Source organism: Asterias rubens, chromosome 3 (genome assembly GCF_902459465.1).
Source record: "Asterias rubens chromosome 3, eAstRub1.3, whole genome shotgun sequence".
In the NCBI taxonomy this organism is placed as follows: domain Eukaryota; kingdom Metazoa; phylum Echinodermata; class Asteroidea; order Forcipulatida; family Asteriidae; genus Asterias; species Asterias rubens.
Genome location: NC_047064.1, coordinates 13,215,429 through 13,238,279, shown reverse-complemented (window position 1 = coordinate 13,238,279; position 22,851 = coordinate 13,215,429). Strand labels below are relative to the sequence as shown.

General features: G+C 38.3%; 1 protein-coding gene across 2 annotated transcripts in view; it reads right to left on the bottom strand.

The window, feature by feature from the left end:
• LOC117287799 (adenomatous polyposis coli protein 2-like) overlaps positions 1-22,851 on the bottom strand; it is a 35,827-nt gene that overhangs the window by 2,555 nt on the left and 10,421 nt on the right. The window contains exons 2-3 of one of the 2 annotated variants that reach the window (XM_033768320.1): positions 22,432-22,546; positions 798-885 (exon numbers count right to left, since the gene is read on the bottom strand). In XM_033768320.1, coding sequence (XP_033624211.1) covers positions 798-872 — 75 coding nt within the window. In that variant the 5' untranslated portion in view covers positions 873-885; positions 22,432-22,546. Of the gene's footprint in view, positions 1-797; positions 886-15,217; positions 15,501-22,431; positions 22,547-22,851 lie in introns of those variants that run through there. The other variant, XM_033768319.1, reaches the window with a different exon arrangement.

Below are 22,851 nucleotides of genomic sequence, written 5' to 3'. Positions count from 1 at the left end.
TGTTGATAGTTTAAAACATTGTGAGAAACGGCTCCCTCTCAAGTAATGTAGTTTTTGAGAAAGAAGTAATTTTCCATGAATTTGATTTTGAGGCCTCAGAATTAGATTTTGACGTCTCGAAATCAAGCATCTGAAAACACACAACTTTGTGTGACAGGCTAGGGGTGTTTTTTCTTTCATTAATATCACGCAACTTCGACGGCCAACTGAGCTCAAATTTTCACAGGTTTGTTATTTTGTGCATATGTTGAGATACAACAAGTGTCAAGCCTGGTATTTGACAATTACCAAAGGTGTCCAGTGCCTTTAATCAGGCATGCAATTTTGTCCTTGGGATAATAAGTACAAACATTTTTATTGAGTACGAGAGCAGACCAACAAGTACTTGTTCATATGATGTCGGGTTGAATAGACTTCTCATGCTTTTTTATCAAAGTTTTTCTGATGTTCTTAGGCTAAACAAAATGGTAATTGTGGGTTGTTAATTGGTATTTAAACAAAATGTTGTCCAGAAAAATATAAAAATATTACCTAATACAAACAAAGATTAAAAAAAGCCACACAACTCTAACAGGAGCCATCCTTTAAGTGTGAAACTTATTACTTTTATTGTGTTTGTGCATACTTTTTTGGCGTATTTGGTGTATTCTTTGGCCTGTTTCAGTATAAGTGGTGGAGGCAATTCCATGCCCAAATGAATCACAAGAACATTTTATAAACATAAACAGGTAGCAGGTTGTGCACAAAACACATTAATCATAATGCAAAAACATTAAAAGGAATAGAATGAAACTGACCCTTTTGAGGTGGGAGTTTTCAGCCTTGAGAGAATTGACTTGAAATAGTAGCTGGTCATAAGACGATACTGCCATATCAGTCACACATCTGTAGAGAAGAAAAACAAAATGGAAAACAGAATACATAAAACTACTTAAGATACAGAACAGAGAACAAGTTAAAAACTATGCATCCCAAAAGGTATTCAATGGACCTCAGGGCTTGACACTGGATTACAGGCACATGGCCTGTGGTGTTAAAATCGGGCCAGTATGCTTACAATCAAACAAGTTCAGCAGTCTTATGGGAATAGTTTCTGTATGTCGCCAACACTTTTTTATTCGATATGAATTAATATTGTATTTAATTTATCTCAATGAGATATCCCTTTTTTTTAAATGAGTGAAAAGGGTGGCGCCATACGGAAATTTATCTGTCTTGTGTTTTTGAAGATGTATCACACCTTATCTTTGATTTCACAAATTATGTTCAAATGCTTACTTTGGGTCCTTTAAAGCCAATGAAACCAGATGTAAACAGTGGCCTAACAAGCCTAATGAGCCATAATACGCCTCTCTTAATATTTATGCATGAGGTACGTCACAATGCTAACTCAAAACGAGGCAATGGGCGCAGCCACTGCAAGTGATGGGGAACGTGCGCCCATAGCCTCATTTTGGGTAAGAATTATGCCGTCATGCATAAGTATTAAGAGAGGCGTATGGCTTGGGTGGGACAGAATTTACTGTTTTTTTTGTTTTATTACACATGCCATACATTTACATGTATGCTTACAAAAATAGCCCAAACATTTGCTAATTAATCCTTTTATTGAAAATATTCACCACTGGCAGAGTTTTCATCCTTCAGTGAGTAGACCACATGTTACATTCACAGTTGCTTAAAGGCACTGGACACCTTTGGTAATTGTCAAAGACCAGTATTCTCACTCGTTTCCCAACATATGCATAAAATAACAGATCTGTGAACATTTAGACTCAATTGGTCATCAAAATTGCAAAAAAAACACCCTTGTTGCACAATTTGGTTTAATTTTTCTCACAATGTTTCATACTACATGTATAAACAGCAGTCCATTGCTCGTTACCAAGTAAGTTTTTAAGAAACAACTATTTTAAGTAATTACAAGTAGTGTCCAGTGCCTTTAAATGTTCAAGTACCCAACTAATTGCAGCCTTTGACGAGCCAAATGCCCCCCCCCCCCTCCCCTGATATACACACATTTAATTTTGGTAGAGTGCTGCAACTCGAAAGTACACGCTCGCTCTCCCGAGTGCTACTATTTTTGCATTCAAGTACACGGATGATTTAGTCATTGTTTTTTAATCTTTGCATGGAGCTTTTAAGGCACGTACTGCGTATTGATCTGGAGTCTACCCATAACGGGAAGCTTTCCTGTCATGCATCAGTAAAGTGGCACTGCGCTGCATACTTTTTCATTAAAACACTCACTGCACTATACAGCGAGAGCATTAAGATAATGGTGCGGTTTTTGTGGGTGTTTCTTATTTTAATGGAGTCACTGGTGAGTTATGACCTCTTGACAGAAAGCTTGTTGATCATTCAAGGGGGCGGGGGCGGGGAGGGGGGGGAGGTTAAGTTAGTAAATATAATGAGTACGACCGCCCTGGACATTTCTTTTATGGAGGGGGTTCGGGGGACTCTTCGGACTGATGTAGTCACAATTCCCCATAAGAATAATGTACTACTACACTACATGTATGTACATGATGCACAATGTAAATCTCACTATGTGTACTGTAGGGCCCTGCTATTTTTGTCTTCTTCTTTTTCATTGTTTTTAACTTTGGTATTTTTTTTCTTTTTAAAATGGTTGTTTAACTTTTTAACTTTTTGCCAGCTTTCTGTATCTAGATTCCTTAAATTATTTTACTGTGTATTACTTTGATTTGTATAAATTTTGTCTAGTGCAGACTTTTATTGTTGTTCTTTTCCAGCGCCTTGAGGCGGATTCTTTCTGCTATTGTTTGTGCACTTCATAAATTTCTCTTTACTATTTTTTATTATTATTTAGTTTGTAAAATCCATGTAAATCATATAATATATTGCCTCTGAAAAAAGTCCGGTTTTGATTTTAAGCTAAGACCATCTCCCCCGCCAGTTCTATGTAAAAAAGAAACATTTTCTCTTTACTATTTTTTATTATTATTTAGTTTGTAAAATCCATGTAAATCATATAATATATTGCCTCTGAAAAAAGTCCGGTTTGGATTTTAAGCTAAGACCATCTCCCCGCCAGTTCTATGTAAAAAAGAAACATTTTAAAAACGTTTTTTTATGTTTGTATTTTTAACACTTACAACTCAGAATTAGCCTTTAACAGGGAACAAGTCATCCTGCATTTTTGCATAGCAAAATATTTTGACTAGCAGTTTTTGTGCTCAGTGAATGCTAATACTGAGTCACAAATGATGATTTTTTTAGTAACTGACACATTTTGCATAGCATTTTGCTCTGCTATACAAGGGAAAATGTTCACTGCTTAGAGGCAATGGACACTATTGGTAATTACTCAAAATAACTATAAGCATAAAACCTTACTTGGTAACGAGTAATGGGGAGAGATTGATAGTATAAAACACTGTGAGAAACGGCTCCTTCTGAAGTCACGTAGTTTTCGAGAAAGAAGTAATTTTCCACAAATTTGATTTCAAGACCTCAAGTTTAGAATTTGAGGTCTCGAAATCAAGCATCTTAAAGCACACAACTTCGTGCGACTAGGGTGTTTTTTTCTTTCATACATGTAGTTATCTCGCAACTCTGACGACCAATTGAGCTCAAATTTTCACAGGTTTGTTAATTTATGGATATGTTGACATTTACCAATAGTGTCCAGTGTCTTTAACTTGTAATCAACCAATCTGACTAATGATTGAGGCCACGCACCAACCACTATTATCCATCCCTCTCATTAATAGAGTTTCTCTGATAACCTGCAGCAAGATTGCTCTATGCAAATCTGACACACCCGCCACCAAAATAGATGTAGTAAATTTCTTCTTTCATAGCATTAACCCTCCCTGATGCATCAGAGGTGTCAACGCCGATTATAAAGTCACCCAACAAAATACGATTCGATTGAAACGCCACCACGCCAAACAATGGTGGTAATCCAATAACAAGCCCCCCCCCCCTCTCCCGCTCAGCGCATCAGGCCAATCAGTGGCAAAGTGACTCATTCAGCGACTGATTAGATCATAATCAGAACACCCGAGTCGTTCAAGCGTGAAAAATCGCTTCCAGTCGCTAACCACCCAACGTTGAAGAAAGGTCCTGCGGCGTTCTTAGTTACACGTTACCTCCTTATTATTATTTTTCTCTCTCATATCGCTGCTTTTTTCCCCAAAAAACTATCTGTCCACTAAAATTTATGACTGGGTAAGATCATAAAGTGGCACTTGGGTTACTAGTTTCCATAAGGTTTCTATTTTCAGTGTTTTTTGGGGCTTTTGGGCATTTGAGGAAGGAACACTGACTTATGTCGATAGAAGTAAATCTATGACACAAAATTGCCTGGCGTTATTGCTCCATATCTAATACACCCAGAGTTCTCCCCATGCCCTAAGCAAGCCTTAGTGTATTCGGACAAAATCGCCAATCTCTTGCCGATAAGCAACTTTTTAAGACTTATTTTTAAGCCCCCAACAAGAATATGTTGGTCCTTTTGATTGAAGAGCAGTTTGCAACAGCTTATTCTTTTGCTGGATAATTTTTTGTAATAATGATTTGTAACTTTTTTGATGGGGGGGGGGGAGGCTTTAAAATTGCATTCACAAAAATCATAAATAAACCATTTAGAATGGTCGAGATTGCAAGGTCCGACTTTTCAAACCAACGCTAACCACCAAGTGAAAAACATTCTAAGGACCTTGTTTCAACTCAACGTGCCTGGGCCAAACTTCCAAAATCTGGTTCAAGAATGCCCCACAGCTCTGATAAATCCTGGGACAAACCCTGCATACATGTACTGTACATTTGTACACCATAAGCTGAATGTACATATTGGATATAAATAAACATGAAAGCTCTTCAGGCTCTTTCTCAGCTCCGGGCTGCCATGGCGCTTCGCAGGCTTTTTCAAATGCAACATCAACCTCTACCCTTGCAGGTAACCTGGGTGAAGAGAAGCAATTACCCAGTACAGAAAAGCATCTTGCTCAAGGACACAAGTGTCAGGACCGGGATTCGAACCCACAAACCAAAGACTTATAACCACCAGAACTTGAATCCAATGCTCTAAACCACTCGTCCATGACACCCAATACATTTGCAGGGCCTATCAAACACTCTACTCCACCGACGTCCCCAAGGAATTAAGACACTGACACTAATGAATTCATAACCACTTCTACGGCCAAATCCTGACAGCGGAGTTACACCGGAACAGCTACTTTTATTTCACTTGGAGTGGGGAACAAGATATTGGCCCAATGCCTCGAGACCGAACTCTGATGCCCTGATTTGTCAAAGTTTAGGGTCTATGGATTTACCGACTTGGGGGGAGAACTTGGGTTTCTGCCCCTCTGAAGTGGGTTCCTTCAGACAAAGGCTTACACTCAAAGCTAGACTATAATCATACATTTTCAGGGAGATTTGTTTTGAAAATAAACACACACTGGCCTGTGTGGTCGAAGAATGTTTTGATACCAGTGTAATCAGTGGGTACAAAAAGCATTTAGAAGTTGGAGAGCTTTTTTAAGACTCGAAATGTATATTTGACTGCACTGTTCTTCCCTCCATCGATGGAACACCCATGTGATTAAGGCAACTTGACACTGTTTCTAGCATCAGCGTATTCTTGGTGCAAAACATTGTTATTCGCTATAACTCAACAATCGCAATCCCCTACTCCACTTATCCTCACCGTGCACATTACTATCTAACAACAGCCGGCGCCGTTGGAAAATTTTCAGATAACCCCACCGGGATCGCAGGGTACAAATTCAAAAACGCTTTTAATCGGGGGAAAAGTCACGGCATGTGTATAGCATTGAGTGTTTGGGGCATGGTATTGCTCTATGGTAAAGCAATAGAAGTTTTACAAAATCATTAATAACGTCATGCAAGACAAGCAGTAGCGCACAGATAAAAACACTGTTTATTGAAAAACACTACACCAAAATATCGCGGGGGGGGGGGGGTAGGTAACCCACAAGACCACAGGGCTGACATGTACATGTACATGCACAGACCACAGGGCTGACGTGTACATGTACGTATCTGACAGTGTTTAATCTACTTGACCAGAATTCACTGAAGCCATTCAGCTTTGTGATGTATACAGGCGCTCTTTCATTAACAAAAACAATAATTAAAAAAAGCAGATTGTTGCTGTTGAGAAAAATTACCATCCATAACATATGAAATAAGCATCCTTGTGCATGTAGTCTATAACGACATGAGCAGCAGATGTTAGAAAAGTACAATCACCTTTATATTAACATTATGATTACATCGTACAATGATTAACATTATGATTACATCGTACAATGCACTTGTGTACAATGGTCCATATGCACACTATTTCACGGTTCAATTCACCAAACAAAGAAAATCATGTATACACATGTTGTAAACCAACATTAAAGGCACTGGACACTAATGGTAATTACTCAAAATAATTGTTAGCATAAAAACTTACTTGACAACAAGCAATGGAGAGCTGTTGATAGTTTAAAACATTGGGAGAAACTGAATGTTACTAAATGTACATGTAGTTTTTAAGGAAGAGGCAATTTTTCACTCGAATATTAAACAACTTCAGGCCTGAAGCCATGAAAGCACACACATTTATGAAACAAGGGTGTTTTCCTTTCATTTGTTTGAAAAAACTTGAGTCCAAATTTTCACAGATTTGTTATTTTATGCATTGGGATACACCAAATGAGAATACTGTTCTTTGAAAAATACCAAAGGTGTCCAGTGCCTTTACGCCACGGCTAATCTTAAGTCTCTATTCATGCTATTACAGTTAATGTACATTCCTACACATACACATATCACAAACACGACGACAATGTACAATGTTTGAACTGTAAATAACCCTTAGTAGCAATGCTTCATTTTGATTTTGAGCGGTACTCATTAAAAGTGTCTTTAACAAAACCACTTCAAAAGAAGCCGCTTTCCAGGTTGGGTCGTAAACTTGGGTGTGACCCACTGCTACACGGCAATTACAGGTTGAATGGCTCATGAATGGCATCCCCCGAACAAAGATATTGACAAAATAGGGAAACCTATGACTCTGCTGATCAGAAACACCAGAGCTTGAGTCCGGTGCTCTTATCCGCTCAAGCTGTACATGAATCTACATACCGCTTGTAGTACGTACATGTACAACCATAATATTGGGAATTGGGAGGAATTTGCTACCAATGGCAGTCGCCTATCAATACCTCTCATCACAAACCCCTGGTAGGGATGTACATGTACTTCTATACAGCGCTGAAAGCGACTACTTTACGTGCAAGCTTATATGAGCGCTTGCTTGGCGCTTGTTCAGTGTAGGACGATTGTACACGCATGTGAAAATGCAAGTAATTTGACCATTGAAATCCATGTTTATCCACTGAAGTGAGACCGAGTGTCTGTCTTAAGACAAAGGGCCATTGTTATCATAGGTGAGCCATGATTTCTAGGGGTGCGAGGGGTGTCAACGCACATGAGAAAATACAAGTTTGTTGATGCAATATGGCAAGCTATCCAATGATATCATTTGGCATGCAAGACCAGTACCTATCTTAAAGGCAGTGGACACTATTGGTAATTACTCAAAATAATTATTAGCATAAAACCTTCATTGGTAACGAGTAACGGGGAGAGGTTGATGGTATAAAACATTGTGAGAAACGGCTCCCTCTGAAGTGCCAAAGTTTTTGAGAAAGAAGTATTTTTCCACGAATTTGATTCTCAGATTTAGAACTTGAGGTCTCAAAATCAAGCATCTAAAAGCACACAACTTCGTGTGACAAGGGTGCTTTTTTCTTTCATTGTTATCTCGCAAGTTATTTGACCGATTGAGCTCAAATTTTTGCAGGTTTGTTATTTTATGCATACATTTTGAGATACACCAACTGTGGAGGCTAGTATTTGACAGTTACCAATAGTGTCCACTGCCTTTAACCCTTGCAGTTGAAGACAGGGGACCAGTCTAACCCTGGTTGAGCCTTGATTTCTAGGGGTGTGAGGTAATGTACCAGGCAGCCGGTGTCTGCCTAGAGGGTCTGGTTTAGAGAGTAAGATTTAGTAACATCCTGAAAGAAAGCAACCCCTCCATAATAAGCAGATTCTAGCCCTTGATGTTCTATTTTCAAATGCTGATAAGTTCAAGAAAAGTTTGATCAAACTGACAGTGAGAATAATTTTGACCCCCAGCAGAGTCTTTCACGAAGGCTCAAGAAAGTTTTTCTCTTTCAATTCTATTGAGAAATGAAGTATGTTACACATAAAGACAAATTAATGAGATTATCTTTTCATATATACTGTATGTCATTAGTGCTTGCTCAAATAAAAACAGTATACATGCTTAACTGGACTCGGCCGATTTCATATAGAACAACTATTGATCTTTTAACTGCAAATCAGTAGATGTGTTGCAATACGCGTCATTGATGTAAAACAATGGAAAATTGCACGCATGTACGCGCTGCGCGTGACTCTCAGCCAATGGTAGCTCTTCACGCGCGCACAATTCATCAAATATGGCGGCAGATGATGCATATTGCAATCCATCTATCAAAGTTGCTCACAATGAATTGGCCACCCCTGGTCTTCTAGAACAGTTTCATCATCAATAAACATTTTGAGCAACAAGCTCTATGGTCTTGTGCAGTTACCCCAAGAAATCTGAGCCCTGCCAAAAAATGAACGTCCTTTTAAGAAGCTGGTCCTAAAATTTGATGGGCACAGTGTGTCCAAACACTCTTGTATATGTGTGCAGCCCGTTTATTAGTTACAGTGTGAAATTTTTGATGAGAATCTGCCTCCTTGTCTCCAAAGCCTGTGAGAGAATTCCCATCACTACACGTGGCTACTCCTGTGTGAGAAGTGTCTTTTAGACCAAGGATGGCAAATTATAAATGGCCACTCTTATTATTTGATCTTTTGGAAAAAAAGTAGAAGCATTTATATTGAGTTCAAGGGCTGACCTACTTTATGGAAGCATTTTGTATTTTTTCATGTTGAGTATTAACTCAAACACAATATTCTCTAAGTGGTTGTTCCAAAAACAGCTCAAATGTGAAATTGTGTAGATACACATATGTAGCGTTCATCTCATTTTGAATTTGATCCCAGTCTTTAAAATGTTCGTCCATTAAAATGTTTGGGCTACAAGCACTGAAGTATTAAAGGCAGTGGACACTATTGTTAATTACTCAAAATAATTATTATCATAAACCTTACTTGGTAACGAGTAATGGGAAGATTTAGATATACAACGTTGTGAAACGGCTCCCTCTGAAGTGATGTAGTTCAAGGAAATAAGGAATTTTCCACGAACTTGATTTCGAGACCTCAGATCCTATAGAATTTGAGGTCTCGAAATAAAGCATCTGAAAGCACACACATTCGTGTGACCAAGGTGCGACAAGGGAGTTTTTTCTTTCATTATTATCTCGCAATATCGACGACCAATTGAGCTCAAGTTTTCAAAGGTTTGTTATTTTATGCATACAAAAGATACACCAGACTAGTCTTTAACAATTACCAATAGTGTTCAGCGTCTTTAAGGATATTTTGCCAACATTTAACCCCACTGAATGGTATTACAGCTGAGTATATTCAGGCCTTGAACTTCCTTCTTGAAAGGGCACAGCAATTTTCCTATGGTACGGGGCACTAAAATCTATTAAGAAAATGTAAATTTGTATTGTATTGGAACCTTGCAATAGGCTGTTCTGTGCGCACATAAAATCCGTTGAAATGTCACAAAGATAAAACAATACTTGAATGAAAACAACTTTGGAATCATAAAAGTCAAGTTATGTATGAGGATATACATGTAACCAAAATTTAAAACTAGTAACAATCAATATCCTATCTAACTTTCATCCAATATTCACTTTCAAATGATGGATAACTCTTTAGTTATAAATCACCAATATTGCAAGGAACTCACGCTGAGGCTCTAGACGTTAAGAGTTGCACAGGGTACCAGCACAGCAAAAGCACAAAGCACCACAGCAATGTGCCGTGGGTTATGGTCCTTGCTCTATGGTTATTTCGCGACCTGCATTACCCTCAGCTAGCAGTTCCAGTCAGGAACTCTATAATCCCCTATACCAGTTTCCTATTCACATTCTATTCAATCACTAACTTGTATTATCACAGTAATGGAGCCTGCGTTACAACAATTGCCTTTCGGTTTCAAAACCAGTGATCCCAATCCGATATAAAAAGAAAATCCATATATATATATATATAGAATTTGGCAAATTTCTTTTTGCATAAAGCATTTTATGGAGGCCAACAGGAGGTGAATAACTGCAGTGAAATGTCAAAAGGAATTTTAAAAAAATCCCACTGAGAATTTCTTTTTTTTTGGAGTGACAGTTTTAATTATGACTAACAGCCGGGGACATTGTACATTAAGTGCCAAAGAATTTTTTTTTTACGTTCTTAAAAAGAATGAGATGTTAGGAACATGTATTTCACTCTTTTGGTTAGAGTTTGACAGCAGCTTTCGATAGTACAATGTATAAAGCATTTTGAGAAACATTTCACTTTTTAGTAATGTGGTTAGTACAAGATATCAATTTTTATGCCCTAAAAATAGAGTCTCTCAGATTGGTTTTTGCTATTAGCGATTATATTCTTTCTGCCTGAATTTCGTCATTATCTCAAAAGCTCAACCATCTTTGAAATGAACTTTCTTTTTGTTTAAGAAATCAATAGTTTTGGTTAGAACAAAAACAAATTTACTGCAGCAGATGTACCGGCATCCTATCCAGTCCTAAATGTTGGTGCCCTACATGTAACTTAGGGCTGGACAGCTGAATTGGTAGAGCGCTGGTACGTTAGTCTAGAGGTCATTGGCTCAAGTCATGCCCCATGCTATTTTTCTTTGTTCAAACCCAAACTGCATGTATCTCAAACTTACCCAGTCATTTTCCCTTGTGGCTTATTACTTGATAAAATAAATCAATAAGCACAACAAGATAAATTAGCCATGATGATTCTTTCCAAATCAATACTGTACAAATAACGCTAAAAGCTTGCTTGTACACAGCAAAACTTCTTAATCAGAACAAACCATGATAATAGTACTAACCAACAGTGGCGCAGAAGCTTGCTCGAGTCCAAAAACACTGTACAGTCAAGCCATGGCAGAGATCTTTGCCAACAAACTAAAAACATGTGTGTGACTGTGAGAGCACTCGACAAATTTGTATAAATGAGGGGCTTACACTACACAAGAACAAAATTGGGGGACAATTTGACAATAAAAAGTCTGTCCATACAGGAAGGGGACAACAATGGAAAGTCGATCTGTTAGTAAAAAAAAGGCATGTTTATGATGAGGATGAACAATAAATTGCATCGGACCAGTGACTTGATTTACCGGTTTTTCCTAAAGGGAAGCATAAAAAAATGAACTAACGTATTGAAAGTTGGATGGACTGTTAAGCATGAATGAAACTGAATGACTGCATAATGCACAGCATCGCTGAAAACCATAAATCGACAAAGTTGGCCCTCGCTCCGTTAATAGCTGAAACATTATAAAAGGACCAATGGACCATGGCTGGCTATTGGAAATTGTAATTTCAGTCATGTCAGTATGAAAAAAAACCTACAGTGTAGATCTATGAGGCCCACTTAATAATAATATGGAATTAGAATGCGCACTCCCTCAGAAAGTAGATCAAAGTGCCGACATACAGAACAAACTACGTGTATATACATGTATGAAATGAAAATCATGGATATTACATACTTAGTAGTGAAATTAAATATTCTGACCCCTTGCACGCACGACACACGCAGCGACTGTGCCACGCTCACCATTTTGGTGGTCAATAGGTTAACATGTTAACACCGGGTTGCCTAAAATGCACACTTTACTGAATAACACAGTGACATTGACCACCAAAATGGTGCATCCAAGATTATTCTGATGATGACATCACGTGAATTTGGTCGATAGTAAACAAGTGTGAATTTAGATCCCTCTTGAAGGGAATATTCCACAGGGCAGGAGCAGCTGATAGTTTTTGTCCTTTAATTTGGCTGTTATTATGTTTTTGTATCTTGTTAACTGTTTCTTAGTCATTGTTTTTATATACCTCTAAAAAACAGCGCAGAGAGGTCTCCCAAGGGTTATTAAAGGCCCCAAATGTTTTATTATTGGGTTTTCGTCTGCATGTGTGTCATTGTGCTAGTTCATCTTAACCATTTATATCGGTGGCCGCTTTTTATCATTTTAAGAAGGGAAAATGCGGGACGGTATAAATATCATTATTATTATAAAAATAAGAAATAAATAAGTAGGATTTTAAACTACGAGAGGTTTAGGAAAGAAATAAAAATAAATAGTAAACTTGCGGGTACAACCATGTGTAAATTCCTTTTTGTGAGAGTGTTGGCTATCAGAAGAGCCGGTTTGGTCTTGACGTTTCAAACAATACTCTGCTCGTCTTCAGGAGAATGGTTTGTGAATACCTCATTAGAGAAACTCTCTTTCAAGATGATAAATAAACAAATGAATAATAATGGCTCTGAAAAACTCATGAGATTCAGGCTTTCTCTACAAAGTTACCAGAATCTTACTGAATATCCTTCCCCGTGTCCACCATGCCCCATGGATCCCGATCGATCTGTGGTCATTGTGTCATCACGGACAATCTTCCAACTTACTCTACACCTCCAGCAAACCATAGCTCAATAAATTTGATACCCCAATATCCATCCAGCTAGCGGGATTATTTCCACTGACAAAAGAAATTAGTCTCAAATCAATACGTCTTATTCATGAAGCCCCTTGGCCAGATACATGTATAGTTTTTCGTTTTTTCCTGTGTCTTCTTTTTCTTTATCGCTTCTGGACAAGGTGTAATGGATGGGCTTTCCTTACGCATTCCAAGACAGTTCCAATTCGGGGGGACTTATGGAATAAGAAAACAAAATAATACTTTTTTTTTAGTGTGAGGTATGAAATGGAATGCATGAGTAAACCGTATGGATGGATTACGCCCAGCCGGCGGCACTGCTTAGGATTTTTTTTAAAGGATTTGTTGTGTTTAGAAATCAATACTTCTAGGGCTGGCTTGGTTTATAATTGCAGACTTGTTATCTCACATAATCCAATCAGTATTTTAATACTTTGTGTAGAAAAAGATGATTTAAATAAAGATGGGTTCCTATAAATTCCATACATCAATGAAAAATATGTTACAGTTTCCGCAGGAGGCTCTCCAGCTCTATTGTAACTATGGTATTAATTAAGTATGCACAATTTTGTAAAGGGTAACAGATATCTATACTGTACATCTTTGGCGGGGGGGGGGGGGGTATTTGGCAGGTATTTCCCCTGATACATACAGTCAACCCTCGTTAAAAAGAGCACTGTTATAAAGAGTCTCCATTCTGAAGTCATGAATCCCAATTCTGCTTTTAGTTTCTTTGTTTTGCTGTCCTCTTGTATGCATAGAGGGTTGTACCATCCTGCTATACAGAGGTAATTTGGCCAGTCCCATCGATATTGTTATAAAGAGAGCTGACTGTATACATTGTAGGTATTGAACAGAAATGTAGGTTTGCTGTAAGGCTTGCCTTTTGAGAATTGTACAATAGACCTTTATCATGGTGCAGCCATCTTGAATCTCTCCCATTGATATCAATGTTACCAAACCGAGGCCGGAAAAACAAACTAGTCAGGTTCCTAAGTGCAAAATAATTGTTTGCATTCATTATTGTTCTCGATACAAGGATTATGACCAAGGTGGAGGCAGCATAGTAAAGGTCTATACAAAGCTGTTTTTAAAGTTTAATTGAATATACTTTTAGCAGATTTGAAATTTACAAATCTGTGCATTGTGTGTATTTTATTTCCTCTTATTTTGGTTATTTTCCAATTTTTAAATTTTGCTTCAATTCTTGTCTAAGCTTAGATTTTGATGTTTTTATCTTGAAAATTAAATAGGATTTGAAACTTTGTATGGTGGAAATAAGATATAGAAGAGTTTGCGGTAACACCATGTAATGACTATCTCTAAATGAGTTGGGGTGGGGTGGGGTGGTTTTCAGAACCACCCCAACTCATTTAGAGATAGTCATTACATGGTGTTACCGCAAACTCTTCTATATCTTGAAAATTGTCCTGCAATTTGACCTCATGGTCACAAAGTGACGATGTCAATAAATCCCACCAAGTACATCTTGTGTGCACTGTGTGTCCAATAACAAGGCAAGCGCACTGAAGAAATGTCCCAAGTACATTTTCCATAATGTACTGAAATGTGAACACACCCTTCTAACTAATAATAATGAACAATTTTTGTAGAGCGCATATCACAATCACAGAGTCGCACAGTCTCTATGCGCTTTGAGATGAAAACAAAAGAGAAGTGAAAGTTAATAGATATCTGTGAAGACTCTGCTATCAGAGCAAACTGAACACTGTGCACACAACTAGACTAAAACCTTGATCCACTCCAATGTGCCTTTATGATGGCAATTAATGTGAACGTGAGTCATTCTGATTAAGATACTGATGATATGCAGACAGTATGTACATGAATGTATGTCTGTTGTACACTGACATACAATGTAGGAGGACCTGAATGTTCTGTCAAGTCACATTCCAACATGGCTGGCAACTCGACTTGATCCAGACAGCATCAAGTTAGACATAATAATGTTTTTTTTTCCTTCTTTTTTCTCCTGACAATTTGTTTTAAGGAACATTACAAAATGGGTTTTGCTAACAAAATAGTTGCTGGCAGTGTAAGCAGATATAATCCACCATACACATTGTACATGTACATGAACTGACAAACCTGTAGAAGTTTGAGATCGAACGGCCATCTTGGTCTAGAGAGAGTAAAAAAAGGATTACGCATTTTGCATGACATCGATTCAAAATAAAAATTAATAAAACGCTCACTGAGCAATAAACTCCTAACAGGAAATTAGTTTTATTTATTTCTCATCAAATATGACAATTCAGAAAGAAATATTTCAAGGGATGTTTTCAACATGTACATTTATCATCATCATCATTATACCGTGTAAGTTTTATGTAAATCTGTGATCTCCTAAACAAGTTTTTTTTCTCATCAATTCTGTAATGTTCCTACAAAAAGAATACAACAACCAAGACATGACATTCAAGGGTCTTGAGGAAAATCTGTCCAGTAAAACAACATGTACTCACAAAATGCTCATGAAAGCGTTTTACCTGTGTTTGCCGTTTCTATCAAACAATATGGTTGCCATTAGCGAAGCTGTCACACAAAGTCCAACGACAAGACATAATTTCCATATTTATCCAATGCTTGAGAGGATGACAAAACATATAAGGTGTTTATCAATGGATTCCTGGCTCAAGTCTGATTTTCGGGGAGCGTTCACACCGCAAAACTCTGTGTCTTTTCTCACGGGTGTTAAGTTCTTGACGCCACACCTTCAGGAGGGTGAAGAGTAGTGGATAATAATTCTACTATACACACTCATTCACAATTCTCTTCACCGGCTCTCTCTCTCTCTCTCTCTCACGCTCTCCCCCCTCGCACTATGATGTCATTTATGGTACCGCGGTGATTAATTCTGACTTAATGCTATGTGTGGCCGCATCCATTCTCAATGGTAGGTGACTGACTGACTGCCGAAGCGTTGCTGAGTGTGAACATTGCCATTGCAGTCAGTACATGTAGCTCAATATGCAAGGGTGTTTTATTTATTACAATGCAATGCTGTCTACAGGGTACATTTTGAGATGTGTGTAAGAAAGACATTGGACTTGTTAACACTGCATCTCAAGAACTGTGCTGTTTAAAAGCATTGGTGTTTGGAACTGTTATCTCAAGAACTGTGCTGTTTAAAAGCATTGGTGTTTGGAACTGTTCGATTGTTTTAAAAATTTAGACAACAAAACTAACCGGTGAAAATTTCATTTCAAAAGGTGGAAGCGTTTTTGGAGATATAGCAGAAAATACGGAGCGGGTATGTCCTCGCAGGAAGAATAGGGGACTTTAAACTGATATTTATCCATAACAACAAAACTTCACAATGGAGTTATTCTCAAAATGCTTTATATTGTACACTATCAAATGCTGTTGCACTTCTATTCAATTAAAGACACTGGACACTATTGGTAATTGCTAAAGACCAGTCTTCTCACTTGGTGTACTCAACATATATGCATAAAATAACAAACCTGTGAAAATTTGAGCTTGATTGGTCGCCGGAGTTGGGAGACAACTATCAAAGAAAAAACACCCATGTCACACAAAGTTGTATGCTTTCAAATGCTTGATATCGAGACCTCACATTCTAAACTTGAGGTCTTGAAATCAAATTCGTGGAAAATTACTTCTTTCTCGAAAACTACGTCACTTCAGAGGGAGGCGTTTCTCACAATGTTTTATACTATCAACCTCTCCCTATAAAACCAAGTGAGGTTTTATGCTGATAATTATTTTGAGTAATTACCAATAGTGTCGCATTATTGAGATATCGCAGAAAATCGGCAGTGGCTTTGTCCATGCAGGACTGCAATAGAATTACATAATCTGTTTCTCAGGTTCAAGTTTGGGGAATAAAAGCCTATTTTTTCTGTATAACCACATTATTTTGAGGTTAAATGTTTCTCAAAGGGTTTAATACACTATCAAAAGCTGCCTGTTCATGTACTTCTGACCAAGTAAGAATATACTGCCATTAATTTCAGGAGTGGTTACCAAAAGTATACAGATCCTTTCAAATCCTGTAAAGCAGACAAGAAAATTTAAGATACATAATAAATGGCAGAAGGGTTACAATCTGGACACGGGCCAAATTTCCCGGAAATCTTTGAGCTGAAAGAATTGCATACATGTGTACATTTGTACATGTGTAACGGTTTCAAGCAAAAACGAGCAGATTGTCAGTTACAAATTGTGTAATAAGGTTGTTTGCTGGTAACCTTTTTCTACTCCGCACAATTTAAAGCAGCTCTTTTGAAATAAGACCGGGCCCAGGAGCACACAGACTAAACAGTGAAGATTGCAATTTCAAAATGACAACTTTATGATGGCAACTCATAAACAGTCTGTCATTCAACTTTCTACACCTTTTAAATGTATATTTTGTAGGATCATACTTTCCTGACCCCAAAATTAGATGTATTTTTATTTATTTCTAGTGATGTGGTAAGCAGCATTATGTGAAATTATTTCATTAAGTCAAGTAGAAATTGACTGCACTCTAACAATTATAAATGCCTCAAGTATTTGCAACTGTAAATTACAGGTGCAAATACAGGCTGTTACCTAAGACAATGTATGCACGTAGTTCACGCAATTGTTCAATACGCAATGAGCATATTGTACCATCTTCAAGACGCGCAGTTACTATTCACCTATAACGAATAAATCTCACGACACAGTCCACACCTTTCAAATGACAATTCTGACAGCTCGACAGCTTCAACGGAACCCCTCCCCGCGAAATGGAACGACCCATCCTCATCAAGGGATTCTAATATTGGACTGTCTGTTTAGTCAGGCATGAAACGCTCCAGCCTGTGGCAATGAGGAGAATCTCAAAGCACTATGGGATACATCTCATAAATAAACCATGATGGTTTGCCGCTGCGAATAGAGATGACATAGCCGGCTAATAATAGGGTGGGGGATCATACATTATCATGAATATGCAATAAGCTGTTTTGAATTATTTATGAAAAGGAAAACAAGCTACATACGTACGTGACATTATGATGGTGCAGGTGTATTTTTGATTGTCGATGGGAAGTACCGAGTATACAATGCTTTTAAACACATATCGGTGAAGTGTAAAAAATCAAACATAAAAATTTGAGTCAAGAAAAACAGTGCGTTAGTGAACAAAATACAATATTTGAATTTGTATGCATGCATTTGCTAGATTAGAAGACTGTATCATTCACTGTGTCTTCAGGCTGCAAACATGTACAATGTAGTAGGATGCTGTGGCTTACAAATGTTGGTACGTACAGTGTACATTGTAGGTACAGTGTAATGTACATTACATACAGCAGGCCTGCATGCTCGCTTCTTTCTCCATGGTTTTTCATAGGGCAAGGGCACCAAGGCATTTTCTCCTTGGTAAAGGGCACCCTAAGAGGAAATTGTAAGTTTCTACTGGAGCATTACAAGGGCACCAAGGCAATGACTAGGGGCTTGGAGGCAATGAAGTATCAGGCCTGATACAGTGTACGTACAATGTTCGTTTAGTGTATGATATTAAAGGGTTTCCCTGAGCAAATTTGCTAACCCTCACTCCACCTCAATCCTCATCCTACTTTACATCCCAAGATATGCCAATGGGTTTGAGTGATGTGCACATTGTGTACCTCCTATCAGGCTCTTATCATGGAGCTATAAAATGGATAGCTCTGTGGTCCTATTACTAGAGTACCTAGCTTCAAGGAGAGCAGCAGAGCGGGGGAGGGGGAACATTGTACACTGGAGATGCTGCGACTCTAATCAATCTCTGTCCACTACAAATTCAATTACAACCCATTGTGACTTTGTGCGATGGAGTGACCGGCACGCCTTGTTGTACATGGCGTGTGAAGTAGAATTTTGATGTCTAGAATGGTTATGAACAATGAAGCATCACACATTACATTGTACACCATGTGCACGTCATTACATGCAGTGTATGTAATTTATGTCAACTACCAGAGTGAGCGATGGCATGCGTACAATGATTATCTGACAAGCTAAGATGCTGCAGCAGTTGTTATCAGTTGTGGTTGACAAAAAAATAATAATCTTGTTATCATATTAGGACAAATAAACACATCATGCAAACTAAAGTCATGCCTAAGAACATCAAACTGTTTTTACTGATCAATTTAAACTTGGGTTGCATTCACAATACTGTACAGTGGAGATCAAACTTAACGGTGCACACTCCAAATCAAAACAGCTGACTCCGTTTGATTGACACCCCTCTAGATCAAGTGACATGGTCCAGCTTAGGTTATCATGGCATATGAGCTGCCAAATTAATGTGTTATGTGGTTTTTAAGACAATGGAAGATTTAGGCCAGCATGTGTTGGCAACAAGGCCCTCACTGCAGGTAATGTTCACACACTGCAGGTAATGTTCACACACTGGAGGTATGGCATGGCGGTTAAGAGCATTAGCAGAGTGTGGGTTCAGCAGGGTTCCAATGCAGGTCATGTGTCCCTCCATGCTTTTTAAGCAAAACAATTAATCATGATGCTTCGAACTTCGGATGGGACGTCAAGCTGTTGGTATCGTACATGTAGTTATGTGCAACGAGTGTAAAAGAAACCAGTGCACTCGAAAAGAGAAGGGGCTCGCCAGTGTTCCCGGTTTGATTGGCAGCATATGCCAATGTGCTGAAATTCAAATGTAGTACCACATACCTTGCAGGAAAATACTAAATGTTGAGCCTTGAGCTTTACTGAGTGACTAATATTCAAACACTAACAGAAGCCACAATTACTGTAGGCCTATTGCACTTTCCAACACCATTCCCAAATGAATGCACCACTTTCTCAAAGGCAAGGTGCCTTTTTCCCAAGTAAAAAATTAATGTACTGTTTGACATACATTTTAGGCCATTCAAACATTAAGCTCTAATGGAGGGTGACTCAGCCATTAATCAAACAAGTTCTAATTAGCTGTTAATCAGCCTACTCCCCACCAGAACACAGCAAATAAATTTTGACTCGTGATGGCAGTCAGCAAGTGGTTTCTTCACTTCATGATGCAGTAAAGTGCAGTCTCGGTCTCAGCCTCCCGCTCTACAAATATTGACTGAACCCAGTGGTTGGTCGGATGTGGACCCAAATGTACTTTCAATGATCTGCTTGTACGTATGTAATTCAGTAATGCACATAAATGCAAATTATCCATAGACTCTCTCTATCTTTTGGAATCATGTTGAGATTTGCCCATTTATATCCATCCCCAAACTGCCAAGGGTCAGACCTGATACTTCCTGGAGGCATTTGTTGCCTCTATGACCCCTGGTCATTGCCTTGGTGCCCTTGAAATGCTCCAGTAGAAATTTACAATTTCCTCACAGGGTGCTCCTTACCAAGGAGAAAATGCCTTGGTGTCTTTGCATGAAGATCATTTGGAAGCTTGTCCCATATCCCTGGCAACTATGTCTGTATAGTAGCTGAGCTTCTGTCTTCCCCATTTTCTCCTTCCATGCTTTTATGACCAAGTGATTAACTGAGAGACAGTTTCTTTGCTGTTTGTGTATGAGAACCCTGCTAGTCTCAGAAAACGCTAAACATTGTATTTTAGTGGAAAGTTAAACTAATAAATAATGAGATAAAATACCGTACTACACATATGTAGGCCCTACAATATGTATAGGGACTGTTGAAGTGCTTTAAGTGAAGGTATTCGTTACTCATTTTACAATTGATGACAAAAACTAACTTGGGTAGAAGTCAGCTTTTGAGAATCACCTCAATTCAAGGTAATGTGGTTATAAAAACTGTAAGTTTTATCCCCAAACATTTAAGCTGAGTACTATAACTGTACGTTAATCAGATTGTGTTTGCCAATAACAGATTATTCTTATGATTGTTCCAGCTCCAGATTTTTCGGCGATATCTCAAAAACGCGACCACCTTTAGTATAGAAATTTCCACAGATTAGCTTTTTTATAGTCCCTATAATCTACATTTCTATTGGGTTAAAAGAATCAAACATTTCCAAAAACCTAAGGTTCATATTATACTTAAATGCAGTAAGGTTTAAAATTTTCAACAATTATCAAATCACAAATTCATGAGCAGATTGGCGACCCTTTATAGCTTACCGACCTTGTGCTTTTGCACGATCTACGTGTACCATCTACTTTCCATTAACCCTCCCCTCCCTCCAACCCAACCCCCCACCCCCAAGCGACCACTTTAACTGTTAAAAAATCAACCTTAATCCGTCCACAGTCAATGTTTGCTGATCTATGACTCAGGTATTAACACATGCCCCGCTGCACTTTTAAGCTATGAATGGGATATCACCAGGCTTTTGAAATTGCCAAATTGGATCGCGGAGAAACATCAAAAAAGCAAAGGGTATAATATCAACTGACCGGGGCGGGAGTTTTTTTTTCTTCTGCTTCCTTTTTTTCGAAAAAACCCCCGACAGCCCCACAGAGGGTTAACCAGCCTCTAGGGGACACGGTTTTGGAATCTTTGAATGAGAAAACGATCTAGTGGCTAATTTACACATTACGGGATTAGTCACACATCTAGTGCAGTATTCATGGTTTACCGATGAAGATAATTTCATTACATAATAAAGTGTATCAAGTACGTTAAGGTTTGCAGTGACACCATGTACATGTAAGTCGCCTGTAGGCCTACCAGATACTAATAACTCAAAAGCCAAAAGGGTCAAGGGAGTCATAATTTGCATTATAACTTTGTGCAAACTTTAGCTTTGGCAACTTTATACTGCCTTCTTGTTTTTATCCATAATGTAAATAATGTGTTGGATGTTAACTTTTTCTAAACACATGTAGCCCTGTTTATTTTTTTATATGTCTAGGGTTCTCCCCATGCATAAGCTGGCAAATCAGGCACAAAAAAAAAACCGCCCGAATTGCAGGCAATCCGCGCAAATTTCAGCCAATTCAAATAAAATCAAATTGAATCAAATCAATTTAAATCAAACCAAATCAATTCAATTCCAATCAAATCAAACCAAATGCCAATATTTTTTGTTCGTGTGAGAGCGCTTTCAAAATATTATTAGTACTTCCGGAGATATATATTCATTCCTACTGATACAACCGGAGACATCATATCCATCACAGACAATAAGATTTTTTAAACAAAGGGAGCCGTTATAACCCACCTCAAATCAACCTAAAACTACGGTGCACTAAAGTGACAGAAAGCCGCTGATGAAACTGTTTTAAACAATTAGCTTAAAATGATACAAAAATTATTTTGAGCACTCTCATGCGGTCAAAAATATGGTGAATTCAAATCAAGCGAAATTTCAACTCTCTGCCGTCGATTTCACAAAACTCTTTCGAACTTAGGATTAATCTTAGGACTCAGGACAAGTTCAGTTCCATATCTATAGCCATAAAGACGCATTGAACCCATCCTACAATGTAAGTTAGGGCGAGTTACTTGTCCTAACTTGAGATAGAATTAATCCTAGCATTTGTGAAATCGGCTGCTGTACTGACAGCCTTTTACACAAAATCCATTTTATACACAATCTCTTGCAGCCTTACCTTGAGTCAAATTCCAGGGCTCCATTAATTTATGTTTCTTTAGTACAGAATGTGGCCTTCTAAAAGCAAGTGACCTTCTGGACTACAAATAGCCTAAACACTACAACATCTTACAGTTTAAGTACCATGTCAGTGGAATCTACAAATAGCCTAAACACTACAACATCTTAAAGAATAAGTACCATGTCAGTAGACTCTGTGACATCTCTCCCAGTCCAATGTAAGGTTGGGTGAAACATGACAAACTGGTTCCAATCTCACATGATGCCTGGTGCTCCGGACACAGTCACAGAAAATCTGGATGGACACAAAATAATGGATAAAAAATTTACACTTGACAGAAATGTGCACAGCCACAATCATGTGTGTTGGGTACAATCCAGGCCCAATACTTCACAGAGGCAACGAAAGCGATTGCCTCCGTGCCACAAGGTCATTGCCTTGGTGCCCTTGAAATGCCCAGTAGAAATTTACAATTTTCCCATAGGGTGCCCTCTACCAAGGAGAAACCCTCCTTGGTGCCCATGCCCTTTCAAAAACGTAGCACACAGGCCGACATGTTTGTTACAATTTGTTACAAAGACACCAAATGAACAACAGAT